The sequence below is a fragment of the Ctenocephalides felis genome, unplaced genomic scaffold, assembly GCF_003426905.1.
Source record: "Ctenocephalides felis isolate EL2017-DRISC unplaced genomic scaffold, ASM342690v1 CF-g0.4_SCAFFOLD_01492, whole genome shotgun sequence".
In the NCBI taxonomy this organism is placed as follows: Eukaryota; Metazoa; Arthropoda; class Insecta; order Siphonaptera; family Pulicidae; genus Ctenocephalides; species Ctenocephalides felis.
This window is the reverse complement of record NW_020537646.1, coordinates 11,993,629-12,012,882: the sequence shown is the minus strand read 5'-3', so window position 1 is coordinate 12,012,882 and position 19,254 is coordinate 11,993,629. Positions and strand designations below refer to the sequence as shown.

Below are 19,254 nucleotides of genomic sequence, written 5' to 3'. Positions count from 1 at the left end.
CACTAGTTTTTCTAAAAATTTCTAATGTTGTCGTAGTTCTAGTATATTCTGATACATATTTAAGTTCATAATACAATAGCAATGATATTAGTATTAGAACTTAATTTCTATACATTCATTACTTTTTACTGAAGATGAACACAAATACAGCTGCTGTATTTTTGTAACAATAAATATGAGTAATTATAAAGTACAAGTAAGAATTTACTATATACTACTTACTTACAAATATTTCGAACTCCTACTTTTCATAGTTCCATTATCCTCTTACCTTTATAATATTGCTAAAATCGATCCGCCCCAAATATTTGCAATAAACTTTAAAATTACTTTACGCTTGTAAAACAACACTTTGAACTAAAATATAGTCTACATAGTAATTAGGGATGTTCGTCCAAAATTTCAAGCAAATTAATATTGAACTATGCGCCTTTCGCTTTGATGAAAGAGTTTCCGTGGATATAGGAAATACAAAGCTGATCAAAGCTGATTGGAAATAGCTCAGGATGATTAAAATATTTTGCATCGTGTCCAGAACACTACGTGCACCACCGATAGCTTTAAACTGATACCAGGAATGAAATTTTATTATATTAGTAAACAAATATTTTACTACAAAAATTGCTTTAAACTGGAAATTGTTAGTCAATTTTTTTGCATTTTGAGCAAACCTTTTCATTTAGATGTTACCTTTAATTTCTTAGAAACTTAGAGATTATTGATACTGATTGATTGAACTTAGATATATTGATTTGGTATGAAATTAAGGAAATCATTGAGGAAGTATTAAGGTATGTTAGTTATGAATAGTTGGCGCTGTTGTATTAATGTTGGTATGAGTGATAGTATGAATCTATATAAGTGTACTATACCTAGTACTTCAAATCGACCATGAAACATGAAACCTACTTCATTTTTCTTTTATATACTTAAATAAATTAGATTTGTGAAGCTTTTCAATGAGTTTTCGAATTCAAATGTATCAATATTACTTGTATGATGATTCATTAGTATAATTTTCCTCCGAGTAAAGGCGTAAGTAGTAGTAGATTAAATACAAATAGAAATCAACCTCGAGTTTGCATTACCATTGCTGTAATAAAATATATACCTCTGTCTGAAAAAATTTTGTTATCATCAAAATATAGACAAATGTATCTAATTTCGATTTAAATATTTCCTTCCGTATAATTTAAATGTTTTCTCGTGTAGGATGCTCTCGATGTGCAAATGTCGTGCGACGAGTAAATTTGTTACTCCACGCACAATCGAAAAAAATGACTTTGACATGTAAATGGCTTTTATATTATTTGTTTTGGCGTATAATTTACATATTATACCTTCGTGGGACATTAAAACGGATAATATTAACATTTTATTACTTTGTTGATCTACTTTAGTATAAATCAAGCCAGGAACGAGATCAAAAATTAGTATCAGAAATATTTTGATTCATATTTACACTTATTACAAAAAACACTGTTTTCTCACAATATTTTTTTTATAATTAAATTATGTTTATTCTATAGTATTTCAATACCATAATCTCTAATATGGATTATCTCTCAGTAATATAAACCAGTATATAAAGCAATGAGTTTATACATGTGTCCATTTGCTTCCAAATCAAATTCGTTTGGAAAATAAATCTTTTGCTAGTATTCTATAGAAAGAGCTTGCGTCGGTGTTTTTTCTCATGTAATAAAACACATGTACGGCTATCTTACTAAATCCTCTTTATTTTATCGTCCTTTTACTGTTTCTTGCTTATTTTATCAATCCCGTACAAATCAAATAACCTGAATTCGCTACGCTAAACTGGATCTATCTTGTATATAAATATATTTATGTATTATTGAGACAAAAAATGTAATCATTATGAAACATTAAAGTCTAACCACAATAATAAAAAATAATTAATAAATGTAAATATAATTTTAATAAGTTAATAATACATTCAATGCTTATCACGAATACTGATATTTTAGATTTCAAATAGCTTCAAAAATTAAAGTAGTAAAATTTATAGTAAAATTTAAAGTAGTAATTACAAGTATATAAAATAAATGCAATAACAATATGAATAATGCGTTAGATGTAAGTTATTCGATCACATATAGATACACTGCAATATGGAAAAATTGAAGAAAAACCTAAAACAAAATTAAGGTAACTTTTCAGTCGTTATATAAATCATTGTCGTCCTCTTCTGCTTCTTTCATAATTTTTTTAGATTCTTCTACGCACTTTCTCAACTCAAGTATTGATTCTTTGATAAATGTAAAATGACCTTCTTGATCGAATTCTCCTAATGTAATCTAAGGAAAAAAAAATGCTATAGTGACAGCTATATTAAATGGTTTTAATAAACATTCGCAGTATGTTCAATATTAAAATAAAATATATTTCCATATCAACATTGGAATTGCTTTAGATTTGAAACGTTTTCTAGAGTCATCATAATTTTATTAACACTTCAATTTGTTTTTTTTTAAATTTATCAGAATATTATATATATTAAAAGTTGTTTTTATTTATATAGAGTAATTGCTATTTACATAGTTTTGGCAACTCATCAATAAATATAAGAGCAATATAAGAAAGACTTTAATAGTTTTAATTTTTTCAGGTATTATGAATAGATGACCTAACTAGGTGCAAGTGGCCTTCTGAATGAAGGTAAGTTACATGAACTGCAAAATGCATGTAAATAATTTTTTATGCAAAAAGAAGTGATATTTACCTATGTAATCATAACAAACTAATTGTGGCTATAAGTTATCATTTATAATTACCGGCAACTGTCGTCTAACAGCAAGTTGTTGATATAGATCCCAAGAGCTGAATCTGACACAAAATATTTCAGCAAGTTTATCATAAGCCATGTTTGAAATTTTTACAATAGCTGATTCCCAATGATTTTTAAAACGAGTCACTTCTCCATGTCTCTCGTCCTTCATACGCAATTCGTATTTCATCTGGCCGATCAAGGCGTTTTTTTCGGCTTGAATGCGAGAGACGCTTTCCACGGTCTTATTTAATGCTAACATGTTCTGAAAAATACAGAAATAGAATTATAAATGATATGGAAAAATTTTAGGCGTGTATGTCCATCTCTTGTTCCTTAAAATATTTTAATTTGAATGAAAACAAGTGATGATTTCGAAACGTTTGTGACTTTTAAAAGGGTTGGACACAAAAGACCAATTTGACTTACAGTTGACAGTGTATTGCAATTGGGTAAAATATTTTATGGTATCGTATTTTCAGAGCTCAAAACTGAATCATTCTTGTAAACATTTTCCAAGTGTATCTTTTATTATCAGAAACCTAGTTAGCAAAAATCTCTTACCTCGTTTAGCCTCTCGGAGATGACTTGTCTAGCGCTCATCAATGCTTCATATCTCTTAACGACACTATAGATGCTCGTTAGGTATGGAGATTCCTCAGCACATTTATCCAGAAATGTTTCGTACATTTTATACTTACTTATCATATTAACTAAACTATTTTTAATGTTCATGTATGCTGAGTACTAGATAGAGAAAAATATATTTATTAGCCATCAGCCAGAATTTACTGAATTATGTTACCTATATTGGGAGAACTGGATAGAAGGATAAAAACTACTGACTAATAATTAGCCTTAATTATAAAGTTAAATGACAGTCTTTTATGCACGATTAATGTATATTATAGACATATGTAAACAAGTATCCTGATTATAGATCGGAATCATTTATTACATTTTAAAATTAATCGTTATGATCTAAGTTTATTCTAACCTTAGATGTGATGGGAGTAAAGTATGCAAAGCTATTTATAGCTATTGTTTTATCAAATCAGATTAATTTTATAGAAATTTTTATTATTTGTTTTATTATGGTTACCTGTTCACTCAGCTCATTGATTTCACTTTTTAATTGATTGTTTATTACTCTTGATTCTGCAATCTTTCTCTCAGCTCGTTGGCGTTTGTCAGCATTTTCTCTAATGAATCGATTAAATTTTATGAAGTTCCTTCCTAAATCTTTTTCTTGCGCTACTAATTTATCCTGCAAAATGCAGAAATACCTAATTATTACACGAAATTTCTGTTAAAAAATTTTTAGTTACTTGCAAACCATTTAGTGTAAATTTGTAATACAATGAATTTAAAGTTGAAGGACCGATTCTGCCGCAAACCAGAAAAATGTTATAGCAAAGCAATGTTATGAAGAACTTTTCATACAAAATATTGACAAAAGCCATGTCGTTGGTGTGCAGTCAGGCATATTTCTTTGGTTGTCAGATAGAAAACCTAACTGAAAAACCGCACAAATGTCAAACAATCTTAGATAACAGGGTCTTTCTGACTCAGCTTCATAACATACGAGTGACATTGCAGTTTATGTGTAGATTGCCTGAATGGACAGCAAATACATGATATTTTGACAGTATTCAGTATGATTCAGTAGCATAATTTATGCGTAGGAAGTTGGAACGTAACATGGCCTTGCCATAATATTTTTCAGTTATGCGGCTGAATCGGTCCCTCAATGTGCATCTTGTTTGATTTTAAGGGCATCTTCTCGTTGTAAGGGTGCTTTAACTTAAAAAAAAAACAAAAAATAAAAAATGAAATTTGTCTTTTTATTGTTGTTAATTTAAAAATAAATGTCAGTTTCTAAAAGAAATATTTCAAAAATATAGAAAGCATTTTAATGAACACTTATGCAATTGTAGTGTATATAATATATTTATTATATTAGGTTGGAAATTAAGTAAATACAGTTCATTGCTTAAATGCTCATGTAAACGGGCAGTTCAGATGTCCATCAGAAAAAAGTTTTTTTGATCCGTTCATTAAAATATGGAAAATCAAATCGGAATTTTTTACCACACTTTGCTTTTTTTTCAAAGGTAAAGAGGCATCTTAAATTCACAAAAATTTATGAGGTGTTCATTGTGACAAAGCCCCAAAAAAACGGCATTGTCCAAATTGGTTCGCAAAAGTTTATTCTGGTAATTTTTTACTCAAAAATAAAACACTGACTCTGGTCGTTCAAAGGAATTGCGTACTTTGAGCTTTTAAAACCAACGGAATTATCAATTCTGGTGTCTACATTAAACAATTGATAAAATTAAACAATGTAATTGATATCACACAACTTTCGTCATTTGGCATAAATTATGGGAGTCCATCTTCTGATTACTTCTTGTTTAGATCTTCGCAAAATTCCTTGTTGGTAAATAATTCAATAATTATGATGGTGTTGCTAATAAAAATCAGAAGTTTTATGAAAGTGAGAAATGATTAATATACAATATATTACAGATTTTTAATACAAATTTATTTTGTATTAAACATCTGCATTTACTTAGTTGCCAACCTGATATATAAAATATAGTTTCTCCACATAGATTTGCTTTATACCGCATTTTATGCAATCGCTTGTTCTACATAATCCTAAAAAACATTGATATTGTCTATCTATATCTATTTCCCTTACTATTTGGACTTGGAGGACAGCTCGCGCTTTGACGCCAGCTTTTCGCACATCCTGCAAGTTCTTTTTGGCCTGATACAGTTCCCTCCGCGTGATTGCCGCTCGGAGCGCCGGTTCCGTCCGGCCTTCGTCCCACCGAGGAAATCGACGGGGTAAACGATTGATCTGCTGCGCCTCTATGTAATCACCCACGTCTTTGTGAGGCAAACTCTCTAATGGCATTCTATAAATTTAACAAAATAATTGAATTAATTGATTTAAATATTGATTTATATCATGTTATGTTAATTGAGCACCTTTTTAATGAAACACATTTTATGCTTTTCTGCTCCAAGATGTCTTTACCCATTTTGAGTTATGGGTGAATTATAATCGTACACCTCTATAAATGAGTTAGTTACAACAGCGAAACTGAAATTGATTATAAAAGTACATATAAAAATATATTAGTATCAAAAATGTGAGGTATTATTGTAAAAACAAATGATAATTTGATTAGATTCTATTAAAGTCACTTTGAGTGTTCAGTCATTATAAAAATATTAATACTCTTCAACAAATATTTTTTTTAAAACGATCTTAGAGTTTTACATATACTTTGTGTTCATAAACTTTTTCAATCTGATATCCACCTGGCATTACAATAAAATGGGTTATTTTATACTACCAAATAGTGCATTTTGGGTTAGGTTTTCCCATTAGGTCAGGTTTCCTCATTGCTATCCTGTACGAAAAATAATAATTATATATATATATATATATATATATATATATATATATATATATATTTCATTAGACCAGGGTTGGACTTTAAGCTTTAACACGAAGGTTATATTTAGGTTAAATCAAGAAAATATAATACTACATAAATAAATACTAAACACTAAATATAGAACTACATAAATAAATACTAAATTATAGAAATATCAGATTAGACTAAAAATACTAATGTAGAGCAAGAATCTTTTTAGACATTAATGATCGATAAAAAATAAGTGATACTATGAATTATTGATATTTTATCGTTAGTATTTTTCTCATAAGCACATAGAATATATTTTTAAATAAGATCATGTAAAATATTTTTAGTGTAAGTTAAATAAATGTAACTTGAAATATGATGATACGAGTATTGAAAAAATACGATCACAAAATAAAGTGAAATAATAATGCACCGTAGACAAAAAAATTTGTAAACATATTTAAAATACTTGTTCGTTATTGACATCCTACTTATTTTCATAAAATGTATATGTTACTTATCCGTCATGAAATAGTACAGATGTGAAATATGTCAAACGCATAAAAATTCTTTTATATCTCGTTATTTTATGTCAACCTTTTCAAATGCACGCACTAAACTACGCATATAGAACGCTTGGATAATTAATTCTCTGCTGCGGCTTCAATATCCATTGTAAATAATTATAAAACAGTGAACCAATAAATAATGGAGAAATATATTTGTTTTTGTATCAAACTCATTTATTAAATTCCTGTATCGTTTTGAAATACGCAAACAATTAAATGAGCGACATATATCACCGACGCGGAAGTTGAATGAGAGCTATTCTTTTAATTAGAGAAAAATATGTTCAGCTATTCTTGTGAATTTGTCATGGCTTCAATACTTTGCTTAATATTTTTTCATATGTAAATTTAGAATTTTTATATAATCATCTAATAAAAAGCAATCATACTATATAGCAGTAAGCATTATTTTGGGTCGTATACCTAGAAAGTCATAAAATTGTCTGTGAGACGAGAAAGCGGCCGTTTCTTTCGAAGCAAATTTGCATTAGTAAAAAAACTTAAGCTCATGTCTACGTGTTAACAGATTTAGTACTTGTTTAGGAAAGTCGGATTTGACCAAATCTCCGAAATTACTCCGCTCGGATTCACTCCGCGGGACGAGTTGTATCTTCTGAGTTATATAACTCTAATACGTACATAGTACATATATAATATATATTTGTAAGATAGCGATCATAACGGTTCATGTGCTTAAACCAAGTATCTAGTGTTTCCACCATCTCGAGTTGAGTTTTTGTCCCGTCCCAGTTAAGTTGATAGATACGTCTCTAATCTGGTACTTTGTAGCGAGAGCACCTTCACCTTCAGCCGTGTTTCTTAACGCACACTACACGCGTAACCTAACTCCACAATATCGTAGTATTAATCGCATTTCTCATTCTCTTCGTCATTCATTTACGCGGGATTTGGCACGTGATATATCTCACGGATCATACCTCATACCTCATACCTCATACCTCACTGCCTCATATCAGAATCTATGTAACTTCGGACGGGAACTACTCATCTGGAGCTACCAGTAACTATATGGTAGCAGATAGTTGTTCCGGTTGTGTAAACTAGAGGAACATGATACAAATACATGTAAACGCTTATATTTGCTCACCAAAGATGGTTATTAGTTTCATCAATTCAATTGCTACTTTGGTCATCCATCTTCCAAATACAAAACTATAATCTTTATTCAAGAATAAGAGCACAATCACATATGCTAAGTAGGTAAGCAGCAAGATAATGAAGTAGGATTTTCCGAAAATACACTTTTATGTCTCTAATTTCTAAAATAAAAACTTGTTTTTTATCACGATATATTTTGTAATATATCGGACAATGTTACGGATGGGGGTTGTTTAGACCCTTTCAGAATAGCTAATTGAATTTGACTCAATAGCTATTTCGAGGATTTTGTATAACTGAATATATTAAGGAAAAATACTCGTTGTTCTCTGCTTGGTCGGCAGCCCAGTCGGATTTTGGCTTGAAGTCTGGAATTCTCAGATCGCTGTAATGAATGGATACTGAGGTAGGAATTGACTCCAGAAGCACAATAAGGAATACTGGCTGCGATTAATAACGTATTTATTCATACAAATAACATCGAACACTCGGAAAATTCAACAAAACTCATACGGAAAACAAGTGAAATGGCGTACGTGACAAGCGAGACGGCGAGACCCTGTTCACCCGCATGATTAGCCATTATATCCAAAATCTTTAGGGATTGCCAGAGAATAAAGTATTGTCTGATTCTTACAAATGTCATCTGGCGTCATCTAACAAGATTCTGGCGCGAACAATACGATATCATCTTTTTCATTTATATAAGAGTAAAACAATAATATAATCAAATTATTAGGATGAATAAAAGTTTTTGTAATTGAGGCTGATATTACTGTTCTTTTTCTAAATTTCTGAAGTAGAAGTCCATATTTTTGTCAGAAAATACTGTTTGTTTATTTGTTCTTTGGACTTTACGAGTCATTCTAAATCCTTTGTCAACAAATTTTGCAAATGTATGTGTATTTGTAAGTCAAAATTTGACTTTTTATCGACGTTCTCCCTCGACATAAAAAATATAAAAAATCGAAAAAATCTAATAACAAAAAGTTTTGTCAATGATTTAACCATAAATCCTGAACTGCATCGACATCAATTTTTTTAAAAAAATCAGATAAGATCAAAATTTTTCATCAATGTTTTAACCGAATCATTTTCACACTAGGCTATGTCTCTAATTTAATTCTAAAGATTTTTATTAAATTTATATTTTATTCATAATTTAATCGTCAAAAACATGGAGGAACGTCTTCTTTCATCAAATTTGTATTTAAAATGAACTTATGAATAAATTTCTAACGATGGTAAAAATTATCACCAAAAAATTACAACTATAATTTTTAACTAAGATATGTTTTCCAATATTTTATTTATGTTATTTAGGTGATACTGCAATATCATAAGCTTTATGATAGGTGATGCTCTCTTTTAATAGCTAAAACCTAGTAACTACTATTTTAATAAACAAAAATTGAGTACTATTGGATTTGTACATTACATACAAAGTTATATAATACTAGTAACAAACTTCTAATCCAATACCATTTGGTATTGAGATTTAATTAAAATACAAAGTAGTAGTGCAGAATTACTAGACACAACTTAGTTTCACGATCCCATCTAGAGCTTGTATTGACTATGTGCTCATCTTGCAAAATGTCTAATATTCTACATGAAATTGCGCAATATCGTGTTAAAGGCATTTATTAGGTTCATTTTGTTATCATTATGTAAAATACTATGTGCACCGAAGAAATGAAATCATTAAAGCATTTTTTACGCGTGTTTATTTAGTTAAACATGGACAGGAATGGTGTTATAAAACTATATTGATATCATTTCTGTGATAGCTGTTGATGATCTTTAATAATGTCTTTGGTTTCATATAATAAATTTTTCATAAATTGATGATTGTTTCCCTTGGTAGTAAACTTACAAATATACCAGTATATATACTCTTTTGGTAATATTTTCGATAAATATTCCAATGATAGCGTAATTCACTGTCAGGAATAAGAGATATGCGTAGTCATGTTGGCGGTCGTATGAAGAATGGTCCTAATTTAATTGATTGGAGCTCTTGAAAATAAATGACAGTCATCTTATCCTTATGGCATCTTATAATTCACTGCGCAAAAGTGAATGTGTATCAAGGAAATTGACGACGTTGTTACAACCAAGAAGAAGAAACATTGTTTATAGAGAAATTTTTAATCAGAAATAAAATCCACCACTTTAACATGTTATAAAAAACTATTTGCTATCTATATTCACAAATTACTTTTGTGCCTTTGTCTTCACAGTTATTGTAAGCTTTCTTTGCGTGCAGATCATTTTTCAAATTTTCAATTAATTATTATAATTAAACCACTTTTCTAAGATTTCTAATATATCAAAGGGTTTGTTTTGACTCTCATCTATATCACCATGCAAAGTTTTAGCAAATTTTTTGTAGACAAAGCTTGAGGTTGTCCTTGTTAGTAAGATTTTTTTGGTATAATTCTTATAACTTTGATTCTAAATATTGTTTTGTGTTTTGTATTATGCTAGGCGCATTAAAAATGATATGTGCTGTTTCTCATTTAAGATTATTCCAATAATTGTCACAAAATACTGTTATTTACCTTTGCGTTAATTTTTAATTTATTTAGATTTTTCGAGAAAATTAATTAATTAATTAATTAGGAATTTTCATACCTGTGATTACAAGCAAATTACGTCGATTAATGCAATCAATCTGATAGTCAAAATGTTTTTGAAAAAATAATTTAAATTTTGCCAACAGCCAACAGCCAACAGCCAACAAAAAATATTTCTCTGTCTATTTTTTTTTTTTTTTTTTTTATCAAGTGGGTTTAAATAATTTTATTTGATTCTGCAAGTTTACAAACTATTTAAGAACTTTAATATAAATTTCAGTGGTTTTCTATAAAAAATAAATAAAAAATTGATTATTATTATAAATAAATTATTTTCAAAAATAAAAAAATATCCTTCGAGCCGGATTTGAACCAGCGACCTATGGATCTCTGTGCGAATACCTCTACAGTCCACCGCTCTACCAACTGAGCTATCGAAGGCTTGTACGTTTGGGAACAAAAACGGCATGATAAACCGCACGCCAGTTGTAAATAGATTATATATGAGCTTTAACATTTTTATTAAGAGAAAATAATCATCAAAGCTTTGACAAATAAATAATTAAAACAAAATTGCATACATTATTAAATCATTTTTCTAATCGTAATAATTTTAAATCAAAATTCGTAAAGTCTCGTCACTTTTTACAAATACTCGCAAAAATCTGTTTATGTAAGTACTTACTTGCACTTTTTTGTATTTTCAAAATTGGATAATTAAAATTTTATTAGTGTTTTTTTTAAAAAAGTCTGGTTGTGATTTTATTGATGATTATGAATAGTCGTCTAATTTAACCTTTTGCTCTCGCACATTGCAACCGTAAAAGTATTATGTCGCCGGTGCAGTATATACTAAATTAAAATCATATTTTCAGGGTAAATAATGAAAAAATTATTATTGTAGTCATAATAAATATAATAAGTCATTTGAATTAAAAAAAAACTATTAAATTTTTATATTTGATAAAGTATGGCATAAATTAAACGTAGCAACTCTATAAAATTATAATTATAATATATACGATTATTTTTGACCACCAAATGATTTTTTTTAAATTTTTTATTGGATCTCTAAAACCACGTGACCTGCCTTCCTAAAAATTCAATTACTTTTTCATTCCAACAATACAAGTAAATGTGTTTTTGAAACATTCAAATCGGATCGTCTGATTTCTCAAAAACTGAATTGCCTTTTTTGCACTTTTTGCCTCGTGTCTTCGAAACGACTAGACCTGTCTTTGCTAAAAACTAATCAGCACGTCTCTCTATCGATAGGAATAGAATGAATCATTCAAATCGGTTGATCCGTGACCCATATCGTGGATAAAAAACTGTATCCAAACATAAAAACACACTCACACACTCACACACTTACATACACGCACGCACACACTCTCTCTCTTTCTTTCTTTCACACACTCTCTCTCTCACACACACATCCTTTTTTTAACAGTTAGGTATTCTAAAATGTTCAGATGGCATTAAAACGTGAAGATATTTAAACATTCTCAGTTTCGATTTTTACCACTATAACTCATCCGACGGCAGGTCAAAAAAGTATTGTTTGAAAATAACACTGCATTTGAAAAAGTTTGAAAAGGCAGCATGTATTGCCCAATATTTATCTTAATAAAATTTGATTTTTGATATAGAAAGCCGATGACAAAATTCGTCTCTGAATTACCATTTGTCCCATTTCTTCCAATTATAAATTCTGAGCGAAATACCTGAAAATACCAGTGCGCTTGCAAAATTTTAAAATGCATCGTGTATTGCCGAATACTTAGCTCAATAGCTTTTGCTATTATAGCATTTCCTTACATTGCGAGGCGTACATTATCCATTAATGATCCGAGTTAATGCACACTTCGTGTTTTGCTGTTTTTCTTTCCTCGCCGCGTTATTGCGAACAATCGGTCGGTTACAGAAATACAGAGTTTCGCTCCGATATCGCATCACTTTTGGAACAATAGCCGTGCATAAAAAGTTTAATTCAATAGAACGTGCACAAGAAAATTTACCTTAGGTAGATTACTATCTGGATACAGAAATAATGCAAATGGAATCAAATTATTTCTAATATATGTGTTATAGGAAAATGCAGTCAACCATGCAAAACTGCTGGCGAAAATACTCGTACATATGTATTTACACATATCTGCAGTTTAAAGTAACATTTTTAACCAGTTAATTGTGGCACGTTCTATGAACTATACACAAATTTGTAAAAGCAAGGTACATTTTTAGTTTTCTTCGTTTATTGAAAATTGCAAGTTCTAGTTAATTTTTAAAATACATACTTTATAGGAACATGTGGTGAGCATAGCTCTCTTGGTAGCGTGCTCGATTCACACGTAGGGATCTTCGATGACTTATCTGTCTGATCTGTCAATGACTTAGAATTTATGAAAAAATAATGTGTGTAGTTAATTTGAAATCAAATAAAAATTGTATTTGTTAAATAGAATTTGAATAAAAATTAAGAAACCTAGGAGTAACAGAATTCGAATAGTTGAATTGAATTAGGAGTAAGAAGAGGAATATTGGAACTTGAAAGAACAATGAAAAAAAAAATGGAAAGAAGCTGAAAGTTAAATAGAATTAGAAATTTGCAAAAAGAGCAAGATTTGAAGAAAATAAGAAGAAGAACAATGAGAAGAATATAGAATAGGATACATATATAGATTGAAAAATGATATAAAAATTAGAATGTAAATGAATAAAAATGTTGCAGATGGCTAAATGCTCAAAGTAAGCGAGGCCAAATAAAATTAAAAAAAAAAATTTAAATTTAAAAAAAACATTGGCGAAGAGTTTAAATCGAGGGGCCTATTCTCCGGTAAAACATACCATAATATAGCGTTGTTATGGCATGTTAGATGGGTAGTGTATATGTTATATTTTTTTTACCACGAACCTGCCTCTTAACAGAGCATCAATGATAATAATTCGCCATTTTTGTATCTACCAATCATTAATTTCCCGTGCACACAAAAGCCATAGTGCACAGTTTCGTGAAAGTTGTGTCGGGATAAAACAAGTTCAACTCATCAGTTTCGGCGGTCGTTCAAAACATGCACCTATATTCGTTTTAATTATTTTCCATCGATTATTTCACCGCGGTGCACCTGTTATGCCTGATTGATTTTCCAGGTCGAGCACAGCGTGCTCATTAGGCAATCCATCACCACCGTGTTTTGCTGCCCGCTGTGCTCACTTCTGTAAACAATAAAGTTTTTTGACAATGTGAATACAGATTAAAAGTAAACATACAATGTTATTGGGTCACGTCAGCAAATGATAATAAGATTAATGATGCATCTTTTTCTTAACTCTGTTTTATTTAGCAATCAGAAATACATAAGAATTCCTATAAGCTAAATTGACAATATTTGAGAGCGATGTCTAAGAAGAGATCCAATGAGATCTTCTTAGTTTAACAATTAAAAAGATAATGATATATTAAAACTAATCTAAGACTAAATCTAAAGGTCATTGACGTTTTTATCTTCTTACGCCAAATGGTTGTAAAATGTCGCCTATTGATGGGTGTGAATGTGATTCCAGTTTATCTTTGTATTTTTCCTTAAATTCTTTGAACGTTAATTGCACCGTTTCCATGTTGAAATAGCTGTGAATGGTTTCATTTGTAACGTATCACGGAGAATTGAGTATTGTACGTAAAATTTTTGACTGAGTTCTCTGCATTATAGCTATATTTGATTTGTAAGCACATCCCGAGAGCTCAATTCCGTAGGTCCAGATTGGTTTAATGATTGATTTATATAGCAGCAACTTATTTTCAACAAAGAGCTTAGACTTTTTACGCAGGAGCCCATCAAATTCTTTCATTTTGATCATTATTTGCTGCTTTTTGGTTTTTATGTGGCTTTTCCAAGTAAGTCTGCTGTCTAAAAATGATGCATTTTAACCGAGGAATAAGTTAGACTGTATGAAACGTTAACTTCATCTAGGTAAAATTTCTTTAGATTATAAATATCGCTGAATTTATATTGTAAATCGACGGACCTACTTCTTTCAACAGAGTTTTGCTACAGTACATATCGTAGTAGTAAATAAATCTCTATGAATATAGACTATAGATATTATACGCATTGACATCTACTTATTGGTCGAAACTGCATTTTCCATAAACCACTATGCAGTTATCCTAACTCATTCATCTTTCCTCCCCAGTCTATGTAATTTTTTATTCGAATTTAGACATGAATGAGCTTCAGCTTCAACTTTAACATGTGCGTGCGTCACAAAAATCTTCTGCAGCACATACTGGCGCAGCATTAGTATGCGTCGCGCAAGGTTTCCCTCGAAACGAAGCGTGGATAAATGTAAACTTTTCGTCTGTCAAATAACATTTAATGGAAATAGAATTTTCGTAAGTTATTTCTGTTCAGACAGTCTGTTTCTGACGATAAGAGAATCGTAGTAGTGTTCGGTAATAGTCACTTTTGATGGAAATGTAAGGGAGTTGACATTGTATTATTTTATCGGTAGATTGCAAAGAGTTTGGTTGATGAGACACAATTATAATGTACATATCACATATTAGAAGCCAAAAAAAATCACAAATTTACTTTGTGATTTTTACCCCACGAGTCTTTTCTAAAAAATTTGCAAAGAGACGTAAATTGTACATTTTTCTTTTAATCTTGATAGTATCATTATTCACCCTCTGTGTTCATTCAAATCTTTTATCTCGCGATCATACTATAGTTATACTTTTTATATCTAACTTCTTTTCAGTATTCACAAACTCAAATAGGAAGTCCTTACTTTGTTATACAATAAATAATGCATTAAATACAGTACTCCGACAAAACTTCTGTCTGCAATTCATTTTTCCCTCTTGCCTTTTACTCAGCTGATACTTGCGGACTAGATCTTTTCGAAACTGACTTGGTAACTAACATTTGAGGATAAAAGAATTTCAAAAAGGTGAAGTTTTGGCTTTTAAATAGGTTTTTTTATTCCTTCAACAGCAGAGGAAATATATGTGATGAAAATAAAATATAGAAGTTTTGTTTAGAACTATTTAATCGATAATTGAAAAAATTTAGCAGTACTTTATCATATATTGTCAGCCATTGAGAATAATGCACCTATTCATATGCAATCAATTCACACGAAAATAAATTGGTCATAAAATGACCAAAACCCTTGACCCTTGACAAAAGCCTGAAATAATATCTATTATTATTGATTGAAGTTTGCTTATGAATAAATAAATAAAAACTAGTGGGGTGTATGGCATCGTGTCTTAAGGCAAATTGCTGGAACTTCCCGTACCGTAACGAAATGTTCGAGGAATACTGAATGTTTTCAAATAGATTATTATTAATATTGTAACATTGTCTAATATTTATAAGAATTATATAAACTGAATTGCAAAATTGAAATTATTTGTTTAAAGTATATTAGAACTATAGTCAGAATTAAAAATAAAATCTGAATTATTTTCGATATACAAAAAAAAATTTTTTTGAAAAAAAAAAGTTGAAACAATTTTTTTTTCCAAAATCAATTATTTTGTTAAGTCAAGCAAAAAGTTTTTTGAATCATTTAAATCGGACGCTTAGTTCTCTCAAAAACTGCCATTTTTTACACATTTAGATCCGTATCTTTGAAATGGCTGGGCCTGTCTTTGGCAAAAACTGGTAAACACTTCTCCCAATCATTACTAATTGAATTTCTATAGATTATTCAAATCGGATGTTCCGTTCTCTCAAAAACTCGATTTCTATTTTCTGCACTCTTTGCTCTTTATCTTCGTAACTGCTGAACCTGCCTTTGCCAAAAACTAATCAGCTATCAATAGGAATCGAATATTGTTTAAACCATTCAAATCGGTTGATCCGTGCGCCCGAAAACGTGGACACACACACACTCACACACACATATATCAATTTTTTCTAAGGTATGCCAAAATGTTCAGAAACGTTCAAAACGTGCAGATATGCGAAAATTTTCAATTTCGATTTTTGGATGATTACGATAACTTACCCTACGAAAAGCCAATATAAAGATATAAAATGACGTGATATTTTAAATTAAAGTCCAATCTAGTTTTATCCATTATTCTACTTATAAAATTTCCGTCGTCCCACACAAGAAACACATTCGGTGGTTGAACTTTTATCGCGACTTTCAAATGAAACGCCGTCGTAAATTTCGTCCTTCGTGCATATACCTTTTGTTTTTGAATCCTTTGTCCTTTGGAATGATGTTAATGTTACATCTGGTTCTGCTTTCATTTTTCTGTTAGTTCTTTTATCTCGTCCGACTCGATGTAAGCGGCGCGAGAAACTGCTAAACATCTTTGAAAAGAACAAAGGACCAGCCGGATATAATATCCAGGATGGAGAACCGTAGTTAAAAATGCTATGGAGGATTTGTTTTAGATCCGAGGTTCACAAACTTTTAGAATATATTCTTATTTGAAGCTTGTCGGACACGCAGTTGACACTAACTATATAGCTTCTATTTGATATATATTCAATAACAGTTCAAATTGACTATAAACAGAAAGCTTATTTTTGTGCAATTGGTAAATTTATTTTTATTTTTTAATTATGTACAATAATGCCACAAAAGACTATTTTATTTTAACCCTTTCAATTCGGATGCTTGCTTGATATCAAGTTGCCCTAAACGTAAATTGATTCTGGGACCTTATGATTGCAAGCTCCAGAGCTCTTACCAAAAATTAACTCTGATAATTTGTTTCACTTATTTGCATTAATGCCACGAAAGGCTATTTTGGTTTGAAATACTAATTAGAGTATCATTTGCTTGATATCAAGTTGTCTGAAACCTAATTTGAAGTTGGGACCCTATGGTTGCAAGGCCAGAGCTCTTACCAAAAATCCACGGCCAATCTGACTACATAGGTAGATATTTGATAACTCATATAGTAATTTTTTTCTAATTTTTGAAAGACTATAAACAGAACGACAACCTGTTGGTTGTTTTATTTCAAATTTGTAAATTTAGTTTTATTTATCATTATTTTATTTGCAATAATGTCACAAAAAGCTATTTTTATTTGCAATTCTAATCAGAGTATCAATTTCTTGATATCGAGTTGTCTAAAACGTAATTTGATGCTGGAATTTTGCATGGTGATGCTGAACTCTTACCATAATTCCAATGACAATCTCACAAATTGGTAGATATTTGCTAATTCATATAATAAATTTTTTCTAACTTTTTGGAAGAACAAACTTACTATTTATACAAATTTCAAATTATAATTTATAATAGAAATGCAGTATTTCTCAATGCACTTAAATTCTCACTTTATTTTTTATTATTTTATTATTTTATTTTTACAAACATTGTTATTTTTAGAGTTTCGAATAATTATTATAATTTTATTATTAGAAATAATATACTTTTTTAGAATTTTAAATATATAATTTTTCTGATTTATCTAACATCAAATATTAGAACAGTTTTAAGTAATCGAAAGAAGAATTCGCAGAATCATATGAATTTTAATTCATTACTTAAGGTATATTTTACTCCTTTTTCATGCATTGCAACAATTTGTATAATTGTATGCATGTATTTGCATAATTACATATGTATGTATATTAAAAAAAAATTGTACTATTAAATCTATATGATTTTGCTGGATTAAATATTGCATTTTGAAAATATCTGCTTTCAGAAACTGTCTTTTTAATATAATACGTTTCTTAAAGAAAGAAATCTTTTTATATTTTTTAGATTTGCTGTAACATCAAAATAATATAATAGTTTTCATTTTGTGTATGGCAGAAGTCGTGCAAATGATTTCGTTTTAATTTTTTTTTTTCAGTTTTATTTAAGAACGTTGGCTCTCAAGGATATTACATAGATATATGAACAGATTATTTATGATAAATGTTTGAAAATTAATCTTGCAAAACTGCACTTTAAAAAAATTAATAAAGATAATACTTTTTGATAAATAATAATGTCAATTGAAATTGCAATAATGGTTAAAATGATCTGATATTTAGATATATATCTAAAATGTAATATTTCATTTTACTTACACTTCTCTTTTTTTCTATCCTATGTATGATAAAGGGCCTTATTTTAAACCAAATAAATACTTCAGCAAACCAAAATTTATTTTTAAATAAATTAATGAAAAATGAAGCCAATTAACATAACAAATACACGATAATTACTTTAACGAAATATAAAAAAATATCTCATATTGTAATGTGTTTGGTCGACCAACCAGGTGAATATAATAGATCACAGTTATCAAGACCTTTGCTGAACATCTCAGCACAATGTACCACCATTGATTATTATGAAAACTGCAGAAAAATACAAGTCTATAAAATAAATTAATATTTCACAGTCTATTATATTAAAAGTATATATATATACCTCACTTTACTATCTATTGGATGCAACATCTAATCTTTTACCCAAGTCGCCTCCTGATGAGCCCTGGACGTCAATCATTTTCTTGAATGGAAATTTATAGTTGTGCAGTAGCTCATCCGTGTCCAACATATATGAATATTACTGCCGTAATACATAATACATGTTATGAAAATGAAATGTTTTTACGGACGTAATATCGTGTTATTTAAATTTATTGTTACTAAATACATATTTGGAATGGGATAGTAGTGTAGTGTTCAGTTCGATAAAATATTGGGAAATGCATTTTATTAATTTGTAGGCTTCTTTATCCTTATTGTTGGTCTGATCTGGTCTTATTGTTTTGACCT

At 29.6% G+C, this 19,254-nt stretch overlaps 1 protein-coding gene and 1 non-coding gene across 2 annotated transcripts; both read right to left on the bottom strand.

The window, feature by feature from the left end:
* Positions 1 to 2,177: 2,177 nt before the first annotated feature.
* On the bottom strand, positions 2,178 to 5,838 carry LOC113370836 (coiled-coil domain-containing protein 42 homolog). Its single transcript, XM_026611520.1, has 6 exons — positions 5,786 to 5,838; positions 5,493 to 5,712; positions 3,891 to 4,055; positions 3,353 to 3,535; positions 2,796 to 3,053; positions 2,178 to 2,318 (listed from the first exon to the last, which is right to left on the bottom strand). The coding sequence occupies exons 1-6, from the start codon at positions 5,836 to 5,838 to the stop codon at positions 2,178 to 2,180; spliced, it is 1,020 nt and encodes a 339-aa protein (XP_026467305.1).
* Positions 5,839 to 10,850: 5,012 nt separating this feature from the next.
* On the bottom strand, positions 10,851 to 10,939 carry Trnay-gua. Its single transcript is given in 2 exon segments — positions 10,851 to 10,886; positions 10,903 to 10,939. It is a non-coding gene; the product is annotated as a tRNA-Tyr (tRNA).
* Positions 10,940 to 19,254: the final 8,315 nt, after the last annotated feature.